This window comes from Oculina patagonica, chromosome 1 (genome assembly GCF_052425735.1).
Source record: "Oculina patagonica isolate OP01 chromosome 1, crgOcupat, whole genome shotgun sequence".
In the NCBI taxonomy this organism is placed as follows: domain Eukaryota; kingdom Metazoa; phylum Cnidaria; class Anthozoa; order Scleractinia; family Oculinidae; genus Oculina; species Oculina patagonica.
In genome coordinates this window covers 33450809-33476589 of record NC_135758.1, presented here as the reverse complement: position 1 = coordinate 33476589, position 25781 = coordinate 33450809, and the positions used below count along the sequence as shown (strand labels likewise).

General features: G+C 40.0%; 1 protein-coding gene across 1 annotated transcript in view; it reads right to left on the bottom strand.

Moving 5' to 3' along the window:
• The window catches only part of LOC144665394 (E3 ubiquitin-protein ligase rnf213-alpha-like), a 160039-nt gene that overhangs the window by 48141 nt on the left and 86117 nt on the right, over window positions 1-25781 (bottom strand). Inside the window, exons 40-56 of the mRNA XM_078526651.1 lie at window positions 24298-24464; window positions 23776-23998; window positions 23232-23587; window positions 22497-22655; window positions 22232-22379; window positions 19507-19595; window positions 19250-19385; window positions 19060-19167; window positions 18605-18690; window positions 18119-18304; window positions 17684-17819; window positions 17298-17513; window positions 17066-17202; window positions 16062-16579; window positions 15068-15535; window positions 14281-14444; window positions 12710-12916 (exon numbers count right to left, since the gene is read on the bottom strand). Of these exons, the coding sequence (XP_078382777.1) occupies window positions 12710-12916; window positions 14281-14444; window positions 15068-15535; window positions 16062-16579; window positions 17066-17202; window positions 17298-17513; window positions 17684-17819; window positions 18119-18304; window positions 18605-18690; window positions 19060-19167; window positions 19250-19385; window positions 19507-19595; window positions 22232-22379; window positions 22497-22655; window positions 23232-23587; window positions 23776-23998; window positions 24298-24464 (3504 nt within the window). The remainder of the gene's footprint in view (window positions 1-12709; window positions 12917-14280; window positions 14445-15067; window positions 15536-16061; window positions 16580-17065; window positions 17203-17297; window positions 17514-17683; window positions 17820-18118; window positions 18305-18604; window positions 18691-19059; window positions 19168-19249; window positions 19386-19506; window positions 19596-22231; window positions 22380-22496; window positions 22656-23231; window positions 23588-23775; window positions 23999-24297; window positions 24465-25781) is intronic.

Sequence of the window (25781 nt, the reverse complement as noted above, 5' to 3'; positions counted from 1 at the left end):
CGCTGCTTGTTCGAAAGAAAATAAAAAGCTATTCAGATGTAAAAGCACAAGTACATTTTTACCTGAATCAGTCTATATGTTCTGATATATTTATTTACAGTGTTATTACTTAACGGCTTACATGTAAATGCTTTTATTCTGCAATGCATACCTACGGAGCGATATAATAAACAAACCATTTTAGTGCTACGGGGTAAAAAAAAGAAAACACAAAACAAAACAAAAATGCCACCTCCGGGATTTGAACTCACGACCTCTAGCTTCCTATTCTGATATCTAACCGACCGAGCTAATCTGACGGGCCTTGTTGAGCGAGACGAATATATCCTATATATGTTTCCTCATTTCAATTGCACTGAAGTGGAGCAAGCATTCCATTCATTTCAAAAGATCGATTTTCAAATAGCTTGCGTTGTTGCAGCCGGACGTGTCACCAAATCCTCGATATACGGCGCATGCAGGCTACTTTCAGAAGATCGTATGTAATTATATGCAAGATTTAAATCCTCGTGTTTCCAGGCATGAACTGCAAGAATTTCTTGTCTTTAACCGGAAAAGAAATAGCATGTCAAAAAGCGAGTTGGCAAGTAAAGTTTCTTTGATTTGTCACACATAAAAGTGAATGTTTCCAAATTTATATTTAAAGCATCGTGACCTTTTCCGGACATCAACAATCCGTCACGCAAATTGAACATTTCCCAAGTATTTCCTTCCATGAATGAAACTTTTGTTTGAGAGAGTGCCGTGTGAAATTTTCGCAGTGCAAAAAAATACTTATTGATTGTATTGCCCATCTTTTCGATTTTTATTGTGATTTCTTGTCCGTGACATTGTTTTGCTTTTGGATTTTCGGACGGTCTGTAGTAGTCAGCATGAGTTTATAAGCAGTCAAAAGGTTGGAGGAGGGAAATAAGCGAAAAGTTCGCAGATTGTGATTTTAACGAAAATTAAACTGAGATCACTACATTGCGAAATAAATCACGATTTAAATTGTCATCAACAGTAATGCAATGCGATACGAGTAAAATTAACTTATCGTCGTGTCTAAGGGACGGACAATGTTGTGTTGTATCTTAGTTGCTACATGTATTTCAAACACTACACTCTCCGATTGGAGCACAGTCAAGTCATTCACATTAATGTTGCAAGCTTGTATTTGTTGTCTTTCCAACATACCTTTATCCTGCAAGCAAAGTTCTCTTCTATTTTCAATTAAGAATTGGGGCAAAGTGGAAAGGGAAATTTGGTTGTTGTTTGCAAGAAGGGTGATAGGGAAAGCCTGGTGTCAAGCAAAGTGAAGAAAAGGTGATGTCTGTGTCGACCAATAACTTTTGTTTGGTCCATACCACCAGAGCTTATTCCGGTTTCTGTATCATAAGCTGCTAGGAGTATTTCTGCTTCCCAATTGGATGAGACAGGGGCTGCGAAGCATTTTTCCAATTGGGGGGCTGACTATTGACTTCAAGTGGGGGGCTTCAAAGACTCTTCTCTTAGAAATTCTTTATGTTTTGGAAATATTGGGAGGAGGGGCTAAGCCCCCTGGATCCTCGGTCCCTGTGGGATGCTAGACCATCAAAGCCCATTTATACACCTCAGTGAAGAGAGAGTAAAGTGACTAAACTGTCCTGCCCAAGAAGAAATGCAGTTCCATAACAACAGAGTAAATCATTTTAGTACTGTGCCTTTTATTTCTTTACTCCATCAATGACAGTACTGCTCTTACTAACAAATAAGAGCTAGCAAAAATACCTCACCAGAGTAGAACAACCCACAATCAAACTGGAGTAAAACTAATAACCGCAATTAAACAACTAAAGTGGATGTAGCCACAAGGAAACTTAACTGGAACTGACCACATTCAAATTGGAGTGAAACTTGCTGTAACCAAAGTGTTGTGTTGTTAAGCTAATTTTTATACATGCAAACCATGGTTCACAAGATAAATAACCTTCTTTGTGTAAGAATCGCCTCGAGTGATTGGCTTAAACTCATAAAACAGGGGACCTATATTTACATGTAACACTTCACGAGGTTTTTCAGTGAAAATTTACAAAACAAATTACTCAGTAAAAATTACATAGAAAAACCCGGATAAAAAATGGATAAAATTCGATGCATTAAATAATTACAGATATTTATAACAAACACTCATTATAATTTTGAAAGAAAAGTTCGAAACGTCTACCCGCAAACTTCTAATTTCCAAACAAAAAGCATTTCTTCAGCAAGGATGATCAAGCCACAACAGCATTTTGGAAACTTAGCAAAATATCTCTCTGGTATCCGTTTTGGCAAATATGAGAAGCTTTCTTTTTCGCCGGTGTAGAGACTCCAAGCTTGTGCTGCGAATAGTCTGTACCGAACACAAGAATATACAGTTTTCAGTGAAGAAAATAACCACCAAACCTGCGTGTCCACTTATTTCTTATTCTTCTGTATAACTCGATTACAGCCAGTGCACTGCTCAGTGAAGGATCTTGGCAAACCTTCCGTTTATGAGATCCATTGCACTCACTCTTGACCAAGCACATCACTCTTCGACAGCGGATTTTATGCGTCTCGACTCGGCAAACTGATCTTTGAAACCATCAGCAAGTTTGAAATTCATATTTTTGCGATACAAATGCGGTTGAGAACTCTATTTCTGTCGAATATCCCAGCCAACAAACGCCAGTTTACGAAATATTCGTGTTGCCATCGCATCGTCCGCCATTTTGATTTTGCTTGAGTTGGAGACTTGGAGTCGCTTTGTCACGTGACTCGAATGTTTTAATCCGACTCCGAAAACAATGGTTTCGTTACGTCACGCGTATACCCTTTTTAACCGGGCATAAGGCTGGTTCGTAAAAGGCAAGTCTACTTTATACCTCATTCTCCCTGGTTTGTCGGTGTCGTTTTTGCGTATATTTTGAAGGAAAAGGAACGGGACCATTTGATGTTGTGTAATATCACTAGGGACGGTAGAAGTGAGTTAGAATGCAGGGGAAGAAGAAAGTGAATTCGAATTTTTAGGGGCCAAAAGAGTGAAAAACTAAGTTCAAAATCGGCCATTTTGAACGTAGGACATATTTGACCGGTGGAGACTAGAGGGGTCGTGGATTCTGGGGACGGGAATGGTGAGAAGGCTGAGAAATATCTGTTTTGTGTAGTGTTTGTTCCTATTTTAGATAAATACCTTAGCTATGAGATAATCTGTAATCGTTGGTTAGCACACCTTAACCGCAGTCACGTGATTATACCATTATATCATTGTACATAGATTAGTTGATTCAGTTCTAATAAAGCAGTTGTGTAAGCACCTTGGCCGTTTTCACTGCGTACTCTAAAGTAGTACCTCGAACCCTTAATACACAACAAATGGCGACGAGGATGGCCACTCTTGGAACCGTAGAGTCGTTCAATCCCGGTTCAGAAGACTGGAACGCGTACTGCGAACGTTTCGACCAGTACGTGATCGCAAATAATATCAAAGATGAAAAAAAGATCGTGGCTACATTTCTGACTTCGATAGGAAGCAAGATATACAACGTCTTGAGAGATCTGCTAGCCCCAGCGAAGCCGTCCGAAGTCAAATATGAAGATTTGGTGAAAACCTTACGAGATCACTACGAGCCAAAGCCTATCGTGATCGCCGAACGTTTCCACTTCCACAAGCGTGAACAACACGAGGGGGAAGGTGTGGCGGCATACAGTGCAGCCCTGAAGAAGTGTTCTGAACATTGTGCCTTCGGCACATTCTTACAAGAAGCCCTAAGAGACCGATTCGTCTGTGGTCTAAGGAGCAAACAAATTCAGAAAAGGCTTTTGTCAGAGAAAAAGCTCACGTGAAAAGAAGCAGTAGAAATTGCGTTGGCAATGGAAGTTGCTGATAAACAAGCAAACAACTTCAGGAATTCGCCCGCAGAAGGTAACTTACATTATGTGAAACCACCGCATCCGCCCAAGATGCCCAAGCCAAGAAAGCCGTGTTTCCGTTGTGGCGAGAACCACGTCCCGCAAAAATGCCGATATAAAGATGAGTTCTGTCGGAAGTGCAAATCAAAGGGGCACATCGCCAAAGTGTGCAAGAAGGATCCACCTGGGTCGTCAGGCAGTTACGCCCATGGATCACGTCCAGATCGGGGAAGCCGATCAGTTCGGTACGTGGAAGACGACGCCGCTCTGAAAGAACCGAATGACGAGTTCAAATTATTTCAGATCCACCAGGAAAAGCCTGAACCATCCATCAAAGTTCCCGTAAAAGTGAATGGTGAACAATTTTCAATGGAATTGGTCACTGGTGCTTCCGTTTCAATCATGTCCGAGGAGGCCTGGAAAAAGAATTTCCCGAAAGTTCCACTGGAGGAATCTAAAATGAAGTTGAGGACCTACACAGGAGAAGCCCTCGAAATCCTTGGACAAGCACGAGTCGAAGTTACCTTTCAAGACCAGACCGCCAATTTACCGCTCCAAGTCATAAAAGGACAAGGACCAAGCCTGTTTGGAAGGAACTGGCTAAGGAACATTAAGTTGAACTGGGGGTCAATTAAGAAGATAAGTAGTGACCTAGATAATGTGTTAACTAGACATCAATCAGTGTTTAAGGATGAATTAGGTACTATGCAAGGCGTTAAGGATAAATTATTCGTCAAGTCCGAATCAAAACCGAAGTTTTTCAAACCGCGCCCAGTACCGTATGCTTTAAAGGGAGCCATTGAGCAAGAATTAGATCGCTTAGAAAGTATGGGAGTGATTGAAAAGGTGCGCTACTCTGAGTGGGCGGCACCGATAGTTCCTGTGGTTAAACCTGATAATTCAATTAGAGTTTGTGGGGATTATAAAGTTACCGTCAATTCCGTTTTGGAAGTTGACCAGCACCCGTTGCCAAACCCCGAAGAATTGTTTGTAACTTTAAGTGGGGGTGCGAAATACAGTAAGCTAGATTTGTCTAGAGCTTATCAACAAATTCTTTTAGATGACGATTCTAGAGAATATGTAACCATAAATACTCAAAAGGGTTTGTATAGGCCCACTCGTTTACCATTTGGGGTATCCTCCGCATCAGCTATTTTTCAATCAAAAATTGAGCAAGTACTCCAGGGTATACCAATGGTTGTTTGTAGAGTAGACGACATTTTAATATCGGGGAAAAATGACCAAGATCATTTAGATCATCTTAATGAGGTTCTAGAGAGGCTGGAAAGCGCTGGCTTGAGGTTGAAGCTTAGCAAATGCAAATTCATGCAGCCTACCGTTGAATATCTGGGTTATCGAATCGATGCGCAAGGAATACACGCGATCGAGAAGAAAGTCGAAGTCATTATAGAAGCGCCCGCACCCGAAAACCAGCATCAACTGAGGTCATTTCTCGGAATGATCAATTATTATTCGAAATTCATCAGTAATTATTCGACCATCACTCATCCGTTAAATGAGCTACTGAAGGACGGGGTCGAATTGAAATGGTCTGAGGATCAGCAAAGGTCGTTCAATCAACTTAAGGACAAATTGTCTAACGCGCCCGTTTTAACGCACTTCAGCGAAATTATAAGTAGCGTAAGTCGCAGCAATGCGGCAACGCACGCAACCGCGATAGCGCAATCTCAACCTCAACCACGCTATCCAACTCGACAGGGCAAAGCTCCGCAACGCTTAGGATTTGATACAAAATGATTAAATTAGTTAATTACACACCTTTAGAATAAGTGTGGGGGAATGTAGTGTTTGTTCCTATTTTAGATAAATACCTTAGCTATGAGATAATCTGTAATCATTGGTTAGCACACCTTAACCGCAGTCACGTGATTATACCATTATATCATTGTACATAGATTAGTTGATTCAGTTCTAATAAAGCAGTTGTGTAAGCACCTTGGCCGTTTTCACTGCGTACTCTAAAGTAGTACCTCGAACCCTTAATACACAACATTTTGGAATCCGAATGAAGCCGGAAGAAATATTTGAAGGATTAGAGGAAGAATTTTGTGGTAGTAAGAGTTGGAATTAGGCTGTGAACTTGAAGTAATATCGGTGATTGTGGACGAGAGTTGAGGTAAACGAAATGTAACAACGGCGGGGATGTCTTGGAGTGCATTGTGCAGGTTCGTGTGTTTATTGCCATTTTTGGGTTTGTTTTTGGGGAGAATAAAATAAGAAGTATTAGTGAAGTAACAGTACTCAAAGAAATGGTGTTCGGATTGTTTTTGGGCTTCTTAGGGAACATTTGCTACTGGATAAGTTGAGTCATGTGAATTGTTGGCGCAACTCGTAACTTGAAACTTTTGGTCACGGTAACGCAAGATTTATGTTAACTAGCGTTCCTGCTTTCTGTTTTGTGTAAAATGAATATTTTTGTGTCATTGGAGTGTTTTACCCAAACAAGGGACTGAATAATCACATTGCGAAACCGAAGACCGTTTGGAAATGTCCAAGTTATTTAAAATGAAATCACAACGTCAGACCTACGCGATCGCTCGCCTGTAGCTATAAATAATCATCATTGACCTATTTTAAAAATATTCACGAATACGCTGCGCTATGTTTGTGTAAAATAGATATTGTATATTATTCAAGCGTTTGGCTCGGAGCGAGTGCAAGCCGTACAATTTACTCGGAACGTGCTGAATATTGTTTTCTGGATATTTCCACTTTTTTTTTGAGTTTATTTTGGGAATCGAAACGAAAATTGCAAGCCCAGCAAGAATGTGTCAAGGCACGGGCCGTGACACGTCATAGCGCCAGGAAAATTACCTGCTAAAACATGTAGTCAGGTATCACGCGACTTCTTTTCGCTGATAGCGGTGTTTTTCGAGCAAAATAGCAGTTTATCTTCAAGAACTTGGTTTTTAAGCTTCTTTAATTTTTACCGGAATCAATTTATACCTTTATACATTTCGCCGATAAAAGGTTAAAAATAAAACTTAAGGTTAAAGCTGTTAAAATTGATGCTAAATATAAAACGTTTTCGATCTGTTCGATCATCATCAGAGTAAAAAATCTGCATACGCTCATCGTTCTTATAGTTAAGGTAACACCAGTTATGTAATACCTGTTCCCATTGGGAACAAGGTGAGGTCCAGTGATTGCACTTGTTTGTTTAGGGTGGTAGCGTGCAATGTAGAATGCTTCTTTTATTCTTCTTTTTAACCACGAGTGGGCAGTGGTTAAAACATTCCACGTGAACTTGTGATTAGGGTGTTTTCTGATGTGCTTGGCTGGCTCTGACTGCTTATTGACATCTGAATGTTCATTAACACGAACCTCGAGGTTGCGTGCTGTTTCGCCAATGTATGGTACTCCACAATTACACTTGCCTTTGTAGATGACGTGTGACGGATGTGTGATTTTGTCTTTTAACTTGAAGATTGATTCCGTCTTGCGTGTTTGCCACATTATGAAGAAGTTAAACCTCCATTTGGTGTACATGTTAAGCTTCTTTAAGAATTTTCTACTTTCTACTTCATTTGTTCTGCAGAAAGGAATACGAATTCCAAGTTTAGGTCTTTCATCGAACCAGTGGACAGGAATTATTGTTTCGTCGCTTTTTGGGTTTTCGAAATCACGGATGACTTCATTCACCAATTTCGTGGGGTATCCTGCTTTGATGAATGAATGTTTGATGGCTTTGACCTCTGCTTGCCAATTGGTGGCTATTCTTTTTGCTCGATGTAGGGCACCTAGAATAGTGTTGCGCTTCCACCTTTCTGGGATGGCCGATTTCCAATGTACTTGTAGTTTACCCGGTTTTTGGTAGACGCTGGTGGTGAAGTTTCCCTCATGATGGTTGAAAGAGGTGTCCAGGAAGTGGCCAGGGTATTCTTCCACGGTAAACTTGATGTTTGGATGGTAGCTGTTTAACTTATCAAGTAGATTGTCGGGAGCATTTGCCTTCCTTTTGCTAAAACAGTCTGCTAAAACAGTCCTTTTGCTAAAACCTGTCTGCTCCCCAAGTGAAGTTCGTGAATGATTCTGTGTTAATCTTCTTAATTAGCCTTAGTTCTACTTTATGCGGAAAACATTTCCGGCACGATCATAACTTGATTCTTTGCACAAGGAAATTGTTGGTGTTATCCGTTAGACATGTATGAGACGCAATAACAACTTAAGTTTTATTTTTAATTTATACCTTTATTCAAGTTGGTTTGAGTGCGTTTTATTTAAGATTCGGAACAAAATAAATGTTTGCGTGCGTAATTCAGCTCACGCACATTCCGTGACTCACGCAAACACGACTTGTGTGTTTCTTAAGTGACTGCTTTTTCAAAGATTTTTTACTGTGCGGTGTTGTGCCTTTCTAGTCAAAGAACGGAAAGAAGTGGCCAAACATTAACCGCCCGGTTTTAAACTGCTTGAAGTTTCTTGTCTGCGTATATTCTGAACTGGTTATGGCGTCGTTAATCGTTTTTCAGTATCCTGCTGTTATCAATTTAAATATTACATAAATTATTATATCGGATATCCGGATGACCGAATTTCTGGAATTTGAAACATGCAGTTCCAAATATAACACAACAAACAAGGGAGATAAAACATCATCGAGCTCAAGAGACAAAGTGTCGCGGACTTACCGCGATGAACTGGGGCAGAGTAAAGGCCAGGTTACGGAAAGTAAGGCCTGGTTACCTGCTCAACTTGTGACCTTTTAGAAAACGTGGTTTACGAACGAGTGTGGACATTTTTCGTGTGATACTTTAGATAATTTGTAGTGACATTTGGACCATTTGAAGTTCTGTTGTTAGACTCGGCAATATCTGATTCTCACCTCGGCAACATGTGGTAGCAGAGCGAGGTTATAAAACCTTTCAAACGTGGAAAATGAGTGGATGTATTCGTCAGCGTTTGGGCCCGACGAAGAAACGACTGAAGGATCGAATCGAACAGGTTGAAACCTTCCTTCAACAAGATGTTTCTCTGGATGAAACCGAGTACAAAGCCAACCAATTACTCCTCAAGTTGGAGAGAAATCTCGAAACTTATAAAGATTTACTGGAACAGCTACAAGAGGCATGCAAAGAGGACGAAGCTAAAAGCCAGCGACTGGAAAGTGAGATGGAAGACTTCAGTGTTCTCGCGCTTGATGGAGACGAAGCTATTTGCGATCTTAAAACACTTCTGATTAATATTGCCAAACGAAAACAGCAGACAACTGAAAAGGAGGGAAGAGAGAAGGAAAGAGCTCATCAAAGAGAACTTCAAATGGAAAAACTTCAACAGGAGAAGGATCTTCAACTGGCAAAACTTAACCAAGAGAAAGAGATTCAAATGGAAAAGATGAAACTGGAATTGGAAATGTTGAAGCAGAGTGAAATAGACAAACAGCGTGAACATGAACTAAAGAAATTGGAAGTGGAATTGGAGGCTAAGAGAAAGTTGGTTCAAACTGAGCAGGAAATGGAGCTTAAAAGAGCGGCTACAGATACAGAACTTAAGATGAAAGCAGAAATGGAACAAAAACGTCTTGAATTGGAAAAACAATTTGGCACTCCAATTACTCGTCACACTCCCACTATCAAGCTTCCCAAACTGGAACTTCAAAAATTCAATGGAGATGTTCTGAAGTGGCAGGAATTTTGGGATTCGTTTGATGCCTCCATTCACAAAAATCCAAATCTTCAACCTGTGGACAAATTCAACTATTTGAAAGTTGAATTGGAAGGAGCTGCAAGTGCAGTTATCTCTGGGCTGGAGCTTACTAACTCCAACTATGAAGACAAGTGGCGATAAATTTACTTCATGAGAGATTTGGGAGACAAGATCTCAGGATGGATGCTCACTACTCAGCGTTGATGGATCTTCCTGTCTCTTCACCTTTCACTGCTAAACTCCGTGAAACCTATGACACGATTGAGAAGCATCTTCGTTCTCTTAAAGCCCTTGGTGAGAATGTGGAACAGCCACATTTTGTTTTTCTGATTAAATCAAAGCTGCCAAAGGAAGTTGTGTCCCGTATGGAAGAGTACAAAGATATGGAGGAGAAATGGACGGTGGAAAGCATCCGAAAAGCTTTCAAACGTTATGTTTGTGCTCAAGAGGTTGGTGAGCGTCAAACTCCATTGATTTATAGTCCTGAAGACCAAGATACTAAAGTGAAGTCTCAGAACCAGAAATCACTGTTTGCGAAATGGCCTGGAGTTACAACTACTGGGGCCTTACTTTCTGGAAATGCAGTATCTTCCACTAAAGGTCAAACATTAGGCTGTTTTTACTGCCAAAGAAAGGATCACTGGAGTGACCAGTGTAAAACGTATCCAACTGTTGAGTCAAGAAAGGCAAAAATCAAAGGAAATTGTTTCATCTGTTTAAAGCCAAATCATTTACTGAAAGAATGCAAGGTTAGCAAACCATGTTTCCACTGCAAAAGAGTTAAAAATCACCACAGAAGTCTTTGCCCAAGAAGGTTTTCTTCTACTGAGGAAAATAAAACTGAAAGTTCGTTATTGGTTTCTGGCGAACAAGTACTTATGCAGACTGCACTGACAGATACTGTGAACCTCGAGACTTCAAAGAAGCTGCCTACCCGACTTTTGCTAGATTGTGGAAGCCAGAGAACCTACATAAGTGAGGATTTAGTAAATAAACTTCAACTGAAGCCCAGCAATTCTGAAATCCTAACTGTCTTCACGTTTGGCTCCACGAAGCCCAAGGAACTTAAAACTACACTGGTTGAACTTGGTTTGAAATTAAAGAATGGAGAGACAATGAACATTCAAGCAAATGTAGTTCCAAAGATTACTGGAATGATTCAGAGGTCACCTGTCAATTCTGAGCAGTTTGACCCCCTTGTAAGGGGACATGAACTTGCTAACACTCTCCCAAATGAACTAGAGGTATCAAGTGTGGAATTGCTGATTGGAAATGACTACTACAGTGATTTGGTTTTGCCAGAAAGGAAGAAAGTGAGACCTGGACTGTACTTGCTTGGATCTCATCTTGGTTGGATTCTCTCTGGTCGACTGCCAACTGAAGAAACTAAAACGTCAGAAATTTCCTCCACCACTATGCATCCCACCCGAGCAGCAGCTACCCAAGCAAGGCAACTGATGCAGAATCTCCTTTCCTCGGAAATCGGAACTTTCTCCTGGGGGAGTGTCGCGGACTTACCGCGATGAACTGGGGCAGAGTAAAGGCCAGGTTACGGAAAGAAAGGCCTGGTTACCTGCTCAACTTGTGACTTTTTAGAAAACGTGGTTTACGAACGAGTGTGGACATTTTTCGTGTGATACTTTAGATAATTTGTAGTGACATTTGGACCATTTGAAGTTCTGTTGTTAGACTCGGCAATATCTGATTCTCACCTCGGCAACACAAAGCGCTAGATCGATAAAATGCAAGAAGCATAACGTTTACAGCACAAAATCTCTTTAACCAACATTCTTCGTTCTCCAAGTAAAGCTACAACAGTTTGTGCAACAGTATTAGTTAACGACCAGGCCCGGAATCACAATTATTAAATTCAAAAAGTCATTCGCGTTCACGGATAAATTTCAGAACTTGTCCTTTCAAACCAAACATTTTAAATCGAAATGAGCCAAAACAAACCGCACTAACGTTAAGATGTGGCAAATTACAAACTACAGCACAGAAATTTTCGAGACCACAGTCTCATGACGGTCTTCACCAAACTCTTTCCAACCGTTGTCCTGGCTTTTAATATTCAGAAACAAGTGAGACGCAAAAGGCTGTAAAGGTCGACCCGGGAAGTCGAATGTTCGCAGCACGGTGAAATAATTTGGAACGCAACAAGCTATCGCCCGCATAAATTAAAGGACCAAACAGATCATTTCCCACACATGCCAGGAAAACCGCCCGCAGTGGAACACGATTAAGAACGCCATGACACAGACGTCCCTTCCGCGATTTTTTTTAGCGGAGCGGGACGGCTGTACACAGGCTAACCCAGGCAAAATGGAATCTATTTGTTTTATGCAATAACACATGACTTCAGTACACTTAGTGTGAGCAATGTCGCTACTAGTGAGCTAAAAATGTTTTGATTTTACGATAAAGTTTCCTTAACCGCGAAGCACTGTTAAACCGATTAAATAAACAGAAAAATGGAAAATTGAAAGTAAACGAAAAAACTAACCTTTATTCCATTTGGAAAGTTGTTCAAATCTGTGACATTAACCTAAGTGTTCAACCGCCATTCATTTGTTTCCCGTGGCGTCGTCCAACTGTACAACATCGGTCAAACACTTTCATACAGATTTCGATAATTTCTCGAATAATTTATTGTCTTCTTCAAGCTTGTTTTGCCCCCGCGAGTTTGAAAAACTTTGCCGATAACTCTGATTTGAACTATGAACTCTGATCACGCGCGCGGGTCACACCATCCCGTGACGTCATCTGTGCGTCTGTACTCTAATAGATAACAGGCATCAACCAATCACAATGCGCGCAATAGCTCGGTTATTGTATAAAGTATACTAGTAGATTTCTATAGGATACAGAAAAACGAGGCCAAGCATATCTAGATCAGAACTTCAGGTAAACAGAGATAATGGTGCAAAGCAGTAAAATAGTGATGCAATAGTAGGAGCCAAATTCGTTGTTTTTGACAAAGGTGTCGAAAGTATTGACAGAACAGCAGAAGAAAAAAGTAGAACCAACCATATGTGCCAATGAAAGCAATTCCAAGGTGATGGGTGATAGAAACAACGCCAGAACGAAGTATAGCATAAAGTGGAAAATGCACTTATAAGTTATCTAATACTGATATATTTTTACTCACCACTTCATTTTCAATCCCTCGGAACATTTCTTTCATTCTTGACACAACATCAGGTTCGGCTTGGACAAGTTTGGCAAAACAAAGTAAGCGGGACTGCACCCTACTGTACGCCACATGAATGAGTGCTATGTCAATCACCTCATTTCCATCTTCACCTTCCAGAGTACTTAGTTCTCTCGCTGACGAAAGAATGAATTCGTAAACAAGCTGAAAGAGCAAACAGAGAAAATGTTTGAAAATAGTGTAATTGTAGTCAGGGGAAGACATAGTTTGTTGAAGGTTTGTAGCTGACTGTGTTTTGATGTTATTTTTTCAAGACGTTTCGGCTATTGCTTAAGCCTTCATCAGTTAAAAAATCAAAGCTTTCACACGCGATTTAAAAAAAAAATAGCAGCACGTCAGCGCGCGCTTTAAAAATAACGTGTAAAAGTTTGAAACAAAAGAAAAAGTATACAATTCACTGTTGAACTTGAGGACACCACGGAGCAGGGACTACCCTTTTTGGATACTATCACAAGGAGTGGCACACGAATTGAGGTGAATGTCTACAGAAAGTCAACACATACAGACCGATACCTTGACTTCAATTCTCATCACCCTGTGTGTCATAAGAGATCTGTAGTTTGCACACTGCTACGAAGGGCAAAGAGCATTCCTTCAACACAAGAAGGGAAACGAAAAGAAACAAAACGAGTGAAGTCAGTGTTGCGCGAGAACAACTATCCACCATATTTTATTAACAAGTGTGAGAGATCACTGTCAAAACCACCAGCAGATTTACCAACTAATGGCTTCGTGGTACTCCCCTATGTTCAAGGCATTTCCGAAAAGATTGGCCGCATTTTGAGACAACAAGAGATCAAAGTCGCCTACAAACCGCTATAAACTGTAAACAGTTTGTTTCCGCGCCCAAAGGCTCAAAATGATGTTGACCGCCCAAGATCTGGCGTAGTTTACAAAATCAATTGCACCAACTGTAACTTTGTATACTACGGTCAAACGGAGCGACCATTAAAGACCCGGATTGCGGAACACAAACGGGCAGTGGCCATGTTCGACCATGACTCAAAGATCTCCTGTCATGAACATGAAAATAATCACCACATGGATTTCAATGCCGTCAATGTAGTTGGACATGAGCCAAATTACCACAAGCGACTCTTTTTGGAAGCCTGGTTGTCCATAAAGGATACGCACGCTGGGAACGACCATGCTGTCATCCCAGAGGTTTACAAGTCCTTGTCACGCGCATGAGTTTCGCGCCACGTTTTATTTTGTTTCAAACTTTTACACGTTATTTTTAAAGCGCGCGCTGACGTGCTGCTATTTTTTTTTTTAATCGCGTGTGAAAGCTTTGATTTTTTAACTGATGAAGGCTTAAGCAATAGCCGAAACGTCTTGAAAAAATAACATCAAAACACAGTCAGCGACAAACCTTCAACAAACTAGAGAAAATGTTCAAAGCTTGAACTTTATAACATGTTATAATTCGTTAGCCTACAAATGGGTTCTTGTGTAACAAGTGTTATGACACTGTCTCTACTATTGATAAAAAAATGTAAAACAAAAACCTCGTATTCACTGTCGCTTGAAGGCTTGTACACCATGTGGACGAAATCCATTAGGTAAGCTAGTGCTGAGAACTGTTGATGAGGCAATTCACCGAGAAGAGGCCCCATTTCTGAATTGCCGATCAAACCGCGTAAAGATTCCAGCAAAGCAGTACTAGACTGGGCTGAGAAAACAAAAAAGTACAGAGTATTTTAATCGCGATCACAACTACATGTATGGTCTTTTAGTTATTTCGTTGATTTCATAATGTTCTGAATAACAAGCAGCTCTAAAGCTAATTTTAATCTCAAAACACATCAGCGTTTTTCACAGGTATCAATCAATCAATCAATCAATCAAACGAATTTGTTTAACGAGGGTAACACATATCAGTCTTGCGACTGACAAACTTGTGGCCCTCGGTCGAAATAGAATTTAGAAGTGTTGTTTTTTGTGGAGGGAGAAAAACCGGAGAACCCGTCAAAAACCCTCGGAGCAACTACGATAACCAACAATACACTCAACCCACATACGGGATTCGAGCTCGGGACACACTGGCGGAAGGCGAGTGCTCTCATCACTGCGCCATACCTGTCTGCTCCCCAAGTGAAGTTCGTGAATGATTCTGTGTTAATCTTCTTAATTAACCTTAGTTCTACTTTATGCGGAAAACATTTCCGGCACGATCATAACTTGATTCTTTGCACAAGGAAATTGTTGGTGTGCACGCCGCGCACATACATGACTAACCTTTTTTTAATTGTGTCATGTACTGAACAATAGATATGAACAAAACTGAATTTGTACCTGAAACACTATACGCGGCTTTTAACAATTTTTCTACGCGTTGCTTGATAAGGAACGAAAATGGAAATCGGCACAAGAACCCGTGACCGCCGGCACCAGAGCTGATGACTTGAACACGCTCACGAACAGAATTGGTAACAGGTGAAATCATCTTGTTGTAACTTAGCTCTGATATGTTAGGGTCAGCCAATATCTTCAACCACAGCGTGGAAATCGAGGTGTGGTCATTCGTCACCAAGTCCAGATTGCTGTCTCTGTCAGCCAATGCGATGATCTCAGCCAGGATTGGCACAACAGCCGAGTAAACTCTTTTCCAAAGAGCCTTTCTAAAGGTGCCCCATTCTTGTACACCTGTCCCGGACAGAGCTTCTGAGTGGAGCCACTCGTTTGGATTGTACGCTTTACTCTCTCTTTCTTTCAGGAGGTGGTAGGTTCTTTTTGTCAAAACGCTGGCAAATGTCTTTTCAGCTTAAAGGAAAAATAGTAAAAAAAACAGACATTAAGAAAACTTTGCTGCTCTTTAAGGTGGCTGGTATCAGTTTTCAGCACTTTAAAGCTCTTATAATTTGACGGGTCAGTACTACAAATCTTTATCAGTTTACGTTACAATAATGGTATAACAGTATAACCTGTTAAAAACACCCTTAAATTTGGCTTTAAGTGCTTATTACTCAAAAACGAGCTCGATGGCCCCCATTTTAATTCTTGAAAATTGATCAGCATGTTAAGGTACAACTTTCTACAAAGTTAAAAACAATTCTACGTAGCGATTTTAGAGCCACCTTAAATTTAGGAAAACTTAAGGTGGCTCTAAAACCGCTTCGTAAATTTTTTTTTAACTTTGCAGAAAGTTGTATCTTAACATGCTGATCAATGTTCATTAAGATCGGTTTTATGGAACGCTTTTAAATTTGATGACGAAGGGGACATATGAACCAACAGAAATGATTGAAAAGTTATGGTATGTGAATGGTCGGCACTTAACTTAACTAACCTGCAAGACTTTGAGAGTCTTCAGGTAACAAATGCAAAAGAAGCTCAATTCTGTGGGTTGATCGTTCAGGTGATTCCGTTTCGTTATCAATTCTACAAGCTGCTGCTTGCACGCAATTTCGCAGGAGCTTCACAGCCAAGGCTTGTGTTACGTCATCCTCTTCCACTTGATCTTCACCTCCACTTCTGAACAGCTCACTGATTGGACGATCAATGAGTTGCTCGATAGAAGGAGTGTGCCTGTCAGGTGGACGAAGTTCGTCAATATGGGTAGACATCCACTTTCCACCTTGGAAACCAACAAAGTTACGGCATCCACCGACCATTCTTGGCAGCTGTATGATCAAGACAATGTGGACGGCTTCAATTGATGGCAGATTCAGCATTTCTGGTGCATTTGTTCGTTCCTCCAGTAGAATGTGCCTTGCACCCGCAATCAGGTTGAAGTTATCATCTCCTGAATCACACTGAACCAGGAGAATGCCAGGGTAGTCTCCCCCAAGGCGTTCAAAAAAGGCTCTGCGAAAATGTGAGGCAAACCATCATCATGAGAAGTTATACAGCTATATCAGTTAATGTTGTCGGATCGAAGCTTAGGCGACGAAACTGAAACGAAGTATTGGTTAAAGTAGTGGGTGCTGAATACTTATGAGAATAAACCCCTTTCTGGGTTTCTGATATATTGGAGAAAAATGCCCTTGAAGCTTCGCTTGTCGGCCAACTGTTCATAACCGGACACCCTTTCAGCCTCGGGCATTACCCACCAATATACCAACCTACTGAAGGAGTCTATTTCCAAATCAACAGATTAGAACAGTTCAGGTGTTAGATCATTATTAATATTCGTGTTTTTATCAGAGCGCAAAACTAATTTTGAATTGTCTCTTTAATCTAAAACGAGCATTCGTTTGATGTGGTAACGTACGGCGAAAAGAATGCGACAGTTTTCTTTTGGCATTCAAATGGAATTGGGCCCACATTACATTGTTTTATAAAGAATATTACCTCACTGAACCTCTGAACTGTTGCTCTGTCTGAAACTGTTGCAGTGTCATGAAATCCACAGTCGAGCGATGGAAACTAATTCGGTTGCATACGTCTCCAAGATCGTTGTTAGAGAGTAAACGCGAATGGGTTGTAATCTAAGATAAAGATAACGTGATTAATCAGCCAAACTGCACGAAAAAAAAAGCAACAAAACCACAATCGCCTTTCATTTTAAAACGCCTAGACTCACTTGAATTAAGAACCCTTCTTGACGCTTCTTATCAAGAAGTGCATCGTCCAAAGTGAGCACATGCCTCATGAAGGCCGCCAAACTAGAGTGTTGCTGCTCGTGGAAGTAAACGTTCCAGATATAGCGAGCGCTTCCTTCCAAGAGAGTGGCTGGTAGACGGGCAATTGCATCAGGTGCAGCCATCTCCAAAAGCATCTTCTGACATCCTGGAAGCACCTTGTAAGATAAACACAAAATTACTTGGTTCAATGCAAACCACAATAATACATTTTATCAGTTAAACAACTGTAAGTCAACTTAGCTTATCACAGCGGCTCGTTATTAACCACGTTTGGCAAAAAAGGAACGGTTATCAACTACTTTTAAGATCACACATGTCCTCTTACTTTCATTTCCCATGTGTCCTCTGTGGCCTCCTCAGCAAAATCGTCTTCTTTTTCAATGTCATTGCAGACTTGCATCACGATGGAGGGAATGGTGTCCTCATGATACCCAACAAAAGCGTCTCCAACGGAGAATTCCCTAGAACAACATAGCAAAGAGGCCCTACCGTAAGTTGCAGGACTATAAACAACTCATGATGAAATGGAAATGATAGAATGAATTTTTAAAGCAATGTAAAAATAAGACTGATGCAGCCTTTTTTGTCTCAAGAGTTCAGGACCACCGTTCAATTTTAGATACGAATCACAACCAGTTTAATAACGCGTTTTCACATCCATAGAGTGAGTCTATCGATAAGGTAAATACGGAGATGACAGGGTTAAATCCTATGTGATTTCTTTTGATGTATAGCTAGCTACGTATGAACTACGTCTTGCCTGTTTCGCTTGCCTTCCTTGGTGACCTCAGAAAACTCATTGGCCCATTTTCTCAGTTTATCAACAAGGTCCATCTGGTATGGAGTTAAACTTGTTAAAGTGACAAGGTAGTGCTTTTCCAGACGGTTGATCAGCGGGATGGGAAAGTTGTTGTAAACCACGTCCTTTTCCGCAATCACTATCAACCTAAGAACGAGCGAATGGAGAATTTATTAGCAACATGTTAACACTTGTACTAATCGTACGAGTTGTTGCACGAGAAACATTTGAAAGGCCTCTGGAACTGAGAAAAAAGCTTCAATATATAATGGCAGGACATGAATTCTAATTCACATCACCATTTGGAAGACTTTGCATGGCGGACGGTGAAAAGAGATTGCTATCGCTAAAAAAGTATAACTCCTTTTTTAGTTACCAGAAAGGAATACTAATTATAACGTAGACATTAATTGTCGTCAACAAGGAGTATCAGATTAACTTTCTTACTTGAAGTCGTCATGGACACGGCATTTGACGCGGTGAGTACCCAGTCCAAGATCCACATACTTTTGTCCTCCAAAGTACACGTAGTACTGCAAATATAATATAGCCAATAGTAAGAATTCATCGCACTGGGCCTTTTTACCAGATATTGCAATAAAGCTCTCAAAATTGATGCAGTCATACAAGAAGTGGCTTAACTAAATGCTGTCTTTCTCTGACAGCTTTCCTCGCAGTCCATGTTTGGGTCGTCACACAACATTTCTCTCCAGTCAATGGAACGGAGCTATGAGTACAATTTTACCAAAGCTAAAAGCCGTTACATGTGAAGGTGAGGTACGATTTAACCACGACTAAAAGTCGAAGAAAGATATTTGATAAAATCACAGCAGAAACAAAACGAAATGCAAACAGAGAAAAAAAAAATCGATCATCTTGACCTAGAGAACAACAAACCATACCTGATTTAGCGCGTCGTACAGACTTTCGTAGAGACTTTCTAGATTTAACAAAATCACTGTTCGTCCTGTCTCCATGCAAACCTTGATACGGTTGATGTTGCGACAAATCTGAAGACACCAAAAATTAAAACTAAGTTTAACTGCCAAAAGAACAGCCAGTATGTGTTCGTTAATTAATCAGACTTTTTACCTGAGTGTATTCCTGGTCATTTGGAAAACTACTTCCAAAGATCACCACTGCATCATCTGCTGTCTTCAAGAGATGTTGCTGCATAATTGGCAAGGCAGCGTAGTTTTCCGTCAAAATCAAAAGATAACGGTTCTCACTAAAAGAGTGAGATATTATTTCGGTTAATCATGAACAGTAGTGGTCTTCTCTATTGCATAACAAGTTAATTATCAGTCTCAATTTAAAAGAAATGACATAAAAGGAATTGAAAGAAATACCTGAAATTGGAGCGGTCTGCCACATCTTCCCTTCCAAGACTTGCCTCGATCAATCTTATTGTTGTAGAGGTTTCTGCTACATCCTCCTCCTAATAAGTCAAAGTGTACCGGTCTTGATAATTAGAATCAAAGAAAATTACTCTGTCTAAATATTACTATCATATCCTCTAGCCACTAGCCTGCATACATTTGGCCCGTGATCTGATTTGGCTATTCCTGCTTTATATTAATGACTTACCTAACTGCTCAAAAAAACTATCCTGGCTTCCGTATATTTGCTGATGATACAAGTGATAATCTGCATCATCTTGAGTACGTCATGAATGAAGAATTGAAATTGGTTTTTAAATATTGCATCATCAACAAACTATCTATAAATCTTACTAAGACTTATTACATGATAATTTCATCTACAAGACTAAGACTATATATACACTCTATCATTGCACATAAAAGTCAAATTAAGTATTTAGGTATTTATATGGGTGAAAATTTACAATGGGGACCGCAGATCCAGCACATTAACAATAAATTAGCAAAACATATAGCAATTATTCATTAATTAAGTTATTTTGTTAATCTTCATACATTGAAACAACTATATTATTCTTTCATATATCCATACCTATCCTATGCTATCATAAGTTGGAGTATTGCATGTAAAACTAATTTACGTAAAATCATAACTAAGAAGAATAAATGTGTCCAAAGCATATTCTTTTCTTATAGCAGGGAAAATGCTTCACCGTATTACAATCTTTTAGGAATTCTCAATTTTGAAATTGTGTACAAATTTAAAGTGGCTCTATTTACTCATAAAATTTTTGATGACTCAACAAACATTCCAACAATATTCCATAGAACCCTTACTCAGGCCTCTGAAGTCCATACCTACAATACCAGATTTGCTACTAACTTGAACTTTCATAGTCCAAGAGTAAATAATAATTATGGGACCTCTTACTTCCTCTTTTGTTACATCAAAACTTTGGGAAACTATTTCAACAGATTTGAAAAATCTGCCTTACACTTCCTTTTATAAGCATTATAAACTATACCTTTTAAATACCCAATATTACTCTTCAGCATAATTTCTCTGTATTCTGTATACAGCTTAATTATGATTTATTCATTTAACTTGTTTACTTCGCATACTTTTGTTATTCACATTTTACTTCCTTTTTTCTATTGTTTCTATTAATTGATCTGTCTTGCCTGTTCTTTTTTAACGTGTCAGTGACCAACACGATAGCATATACTTCTTTGGTCATTGAGCACATTTTATTTTGGCTTTATTATTGTCATATTTTCCTTATTTTAATTAATGAATTTTCTGTAAATAGTGTGTGATAGTGAAAAATATTTGCAAGTTATGTAATAATAATAATAATAATAATAATAATAATAATAATAATAATAATAATAATAATAACTTAATTATTTCTATAACGCAATCTGTGTCACGTAACTTTTTCGTATCAAACCGATGAAGTGCGGATTGAACATGCTCGGAATGGTCCAGAAAAACTGTTTTGAGACACCCTTAAACTAGTTCAAAAATATGGGTTATTGACCAAGCTTGTTCGGTCAAGATGGCAGGATACTGGCCAAGTTCTTTTTTTTTTCTTCACGCAAAAAAACAGCGAGACCAATATCCTGCCTTCTTGACCGAACAAGCTTGGTCAATAAAGGATTTATTATATGACTTTTTTCGAGTACTGAAAAGGAAGCCAGTTGCATGCACATTCAATGGCGTACGCTAAAATCATTTCATTGGTTTTAAAGTGTAACGAGCGACTGTCAAATTCTTGAATGAATCGAGACGAAGTAAAACGATGCGACAACAGCGAAATTCACGTCATTTTTAACCCTCTAAAGGATATTTAAATGGCTTAACGTTGAGTTTGATGCCTTAAAACAAGAATGTCCATTGCATCTGGCCGCCAGCTTTTGATTATTGCACGATTTGCAGAGTATTTGCTCGCTTCTGGCGCTTTAGTGGTGCAAACCTGCCGTCACGGTGTCATGAGCTGAATACTGATGAAAATGTGATTGTTGGAAGTGTTTGGGACTTACAAATTCACAGGAAAAGCTTAAACTTTCCTACATCATTGATTTAAATGTTCGACCCGACCTTATTCGACGTGAGCGTTGGAGGCTTCGGTGAAAAAATGTTTTAAAAGCTTACAGTGCCTGGTTCGCCGTGCCGTCCGCTTTCTTCCAGCAAGATTTACACAAACGACAAGTTTGCCGAATTCTTTATTCTTCAGATATGTCACTGACTTCTCTCCCTTTTCCGCCGAAAAAAAACGATATCATGGCTTTAAGTCGCTTTGCGTTTTAATTTTTGTATTAGCTGGTTGTTGTGGCAAATAAAATTCACGAAACTCGTCAACATTTGTTGTTTAATTAGTTTGTTCTCGTTCGCTTCAAGACCTATTTCTTTGTTATCGGACTCCGATCCCTTTTCGCTAGAAACAGACAGAAAATATTTGTTTTGTTTCGGAAAATGGTTTTAAAAGTCCGAAAAGCTTTTTGTAGTAGCGTCGACGGAACTGAAAAGTTTTTTCGCTTGCGGGAACACTGCGGGCGATCCCGAGCGGTCAAGATGGCTCCATCTTGACCGTTCGGGTAGCCAATCAGAGCACGAGATTCGTGAAAACATGAAACATGAAATCTTACTCAATATAGACCTCTTGATTCCCAGAACAAAAGGTCTACTCACATCTGTTTCCTGATAGTAGCGTTTGAATATCTCTACAGGCTCTCCTTCAATTAGACCACCAAAGTTCCTCTTGATAGCGTGTTCCAGTTGATGCCAACGAGGTCTCTCGCCAGATTTAGCAGCAATGGAATACACCATTTTAATGAGACTTATATAAAAACAAAAACAGGCAAATCAGCTATATAAACAAATAACAACTGAATTGAGCCATATTCAACAGGAAACAAATATGACAAGGTCAATAGTACACCAAAAGAATTCACACCTGTAAAAGTCACGAAGACCGAAAAATTCCTCTTTGCCACATTTCTTCAATGTTGCAAAATTTTTCTGTTTCCTGTAAAGCTCTGCATATCCGTCGGCCAGTGGAGATATCAAAGACTGAATAAGATGTTTCACCTGTTTGTCAGTGGAACAAATTCCCCTGCAAAATAAACATTATGGAGGTCTACGTAGGGGCAAGAAACGTCTAGCTAGTATGTAGAAAAAAGCTTTCAACAGAGAAACGTGGCAGAAAGAAGACAATGCACAAGAACTACAAAACAAAACAAGAAATTCACAAGAACCACAAAACGAATACCTGCACGCCAAATAGAACCAGTGGGAATACACTGTCAAAGATAATATTTTGACTCTTTATGGACTAGACTCGACCTCTTTAGCTTAAATTGGCCATCATGTGATGCTCGAAAGAATTTTTGCTTAATCTACCTGAAAATATTCATTCATTTCCACGTGGATGTTTTTGAATTTGAAAGATATAATTATCAAGGGCAACATCACATAGTCTGAAATGGGATAACAAGAGAGCTAAAGAGATCTATACAGATCATAGAGAAGATCTGTTTTGGGAATTTGGTGGTACAGTAGACAACATGTTAATGATTGTCAACTGTATGCTTGCAAATGTTCTATTATTGTAGGGCAATTAAAAATGAATCGAATGAATCGTTGAACGACAAAAGAAGAAGACTTTCAAGACAGCTTTAGTCTTACTTACAATGCACTGTCTACCAGTTCTCCTACGTCCGGCACTCCACGCGACAACATGATGCCGCGGTTCATTTTGGCGGGATCTAGGGCCCAATTTGAGATCCCAATGAAAGCCACACGCTGGGCTTTCTCATCAGTCTCGATTACGTCATCGGCGGGAGTGACACCATCTTCAAGAAGCGGATGTAAGGTTTTCAAGGGCATAAGAGGGGAGTCCTCTGCCAGGCCAACCTCATCAAGGACGACAACTGATACAAACTTCTCTGGGATTTTACCTTCCTGTAATTTGCTACACTGACGGAAGGTCGCCACAATACCTTCTGGGGTCGAAAGAGGACTGCACTGATAGGACGCCATGTGGACCTACAATTTAAGGAACGTTCTTACGCACCAGTTAACTTGCAGGGTTGAATGTTTGTATTTGGACTCACAAAAGACCACAGACTGAGATCAAGGGGGCTTATTATGTTAATAGAGCTATTTTAATCCTGGTATAAAACAAATGATGAAAAACGTTTCCTCGTTTACCATGTCCGAACGAGATTCGTTACCTGCTTGAAGGTCTTGAAGAGCTTAGATCTGGCAGCATCCCCTTGCATGTTGTCAGCTACAACAGTCTTGGCCAGGGATTTGGAGCTGCCTGGTTTACCAACCACAAACAATGGGATCCTGAGCTCAATGCAAACCACCATCATGAACACGTTCTCGCTCAATGCTGTGTTTCTGGCAATGTTAGGGCCAAGTTGTAACTCGTTTAGCACAGCTCTCTGACAGCTAACAGTGACAAAAATGGGAGGATGGCATATTAATGCAAACCCACGGCTCTGAAACTGATTGCTCAGAAAAGTTCATTAACGAAAGATAATGATTATGTATCCTAGCACTTCAGGTACACTCTAAACATAGGGTTAGAAGTTAAAAAAGTTGTCATTATTTTGTTGTTGCAATTATTTTCATTTCGTCAAAAAGAAACACTCCCTTGGCTTCCTCAACCCCTTGCTAAGCGATGAAACGCTTATTTCTTGAAATGTATTTCAACATGGATAACATCAACAATGAAATTAGTTGCAAACCTTGAAATTTCACGGAGGATCTGCCTCTGTCCACCAGGAAGTAAACATGGTGCTTTAAAGCTTCGTGCCACCACAGTACGGTATTCCTCACGCCGCTCCTGTAACTTGGCGTGATAACATACACCAATGGCGAGTACCAAGGCACGAGTAATAGGAGTTATCTGTTCCTGCAGAGTAAAACACGATAGTTTCAAAGTAAGTATTCACTGATTACTATGGCCGTGCTCATAAAAATACTTTCCAATTTGGAAAAGTAAAAATGTTAAGTAAATATAGACCAATACACATAAATAGGTCAACAGTAGTAGAATCGCCCACATCTCTTCTGGACATTTCGTCAACTGTCTTACTTTATGCATGTATCTGCTTTAACCTGCAAACTGAATGAAGACAGTCGCACACTGTCAGTTTCGTAGGTATGGTAAAGAAATTTATATCATAGATGCTGAGATTTCCTCACGAAAAAAAGATTACGTATAAATGATACGTAAAATGAATTAGCCAATAGGAAACGCGAACGATGAAAACTCACTAGTGAAAAAACGTCGTTCGTCCAATCACAAACGCGAACGACGGAAACTCACTAGTGAACAACATCGCATCGTGATTTCGATTGTCGTCCATTTTCGTCTCGGCGACATGGCGAAGGCAACTGCTTCAAGGTTTGTGTCTTTAGACGACACAATTGAATCGTTTATTGAAGAGCATGAAACCCCTAACACGGTGAAACAAAACAAAACGAGACGCTGCTTTGTTGAAAGTGTTCCTTCAAACAAAAGGAGAAACACGCGAGGTAGCAGAAATTCCTCCTGTTGAGTTGAATGTTCTTCTCGGCGAATTCATATTAAGCGTCCGCACAAAGGAAGGGCAAGAATACAAGTCGTCGTCGCTCCGAGGGATGGTAGCGAGTATTGAAAGGCATCTTAAAAGAAAGTCCTATCCGGTGAGCATCATCAATGACCTAGCATTTGAAAAGTTAAGAAAAACACTCCAGTCAAACAAAAACAGCTCAAGAAACAGGGAAGAGGAAACAAGCCGAAAGCATCGGTGGCTCTAACAGAGGATGAAATAAAACTTCTCTTCGACAAAGGCCTCCTCGGTGTATCAAGTCCTGAGGCCATTTTAAACACCCTGTGGCTGAACAAAAGGCCTCCATTTTGGGGCTTCGAGGAGTAAAAGGGCACCACGATATGCGCTGGGGCGATGTAAAGTTGTGCTAAACAGACCTTGGAGTTCAACGAGCGCCAAACGAAAACAAGAACTGGCGCCGACCATCGCAACGTGAGACCCTTAGCACCAAAAATGTTTTCAACTGATGGTAGCGAAAAATAAAGACCGGAGAAAATGAAGATCCTTACGCTCCGTTTTACATTGCAGTTAACAACGTGTCGACGAAACCCAAATTTTCGAATTCTGAAACGTGCTGGTTCAAATGCAACGCAGTCGGCACCAACAAACTCGGGGGTCTTGAAAGAAATGTCAGA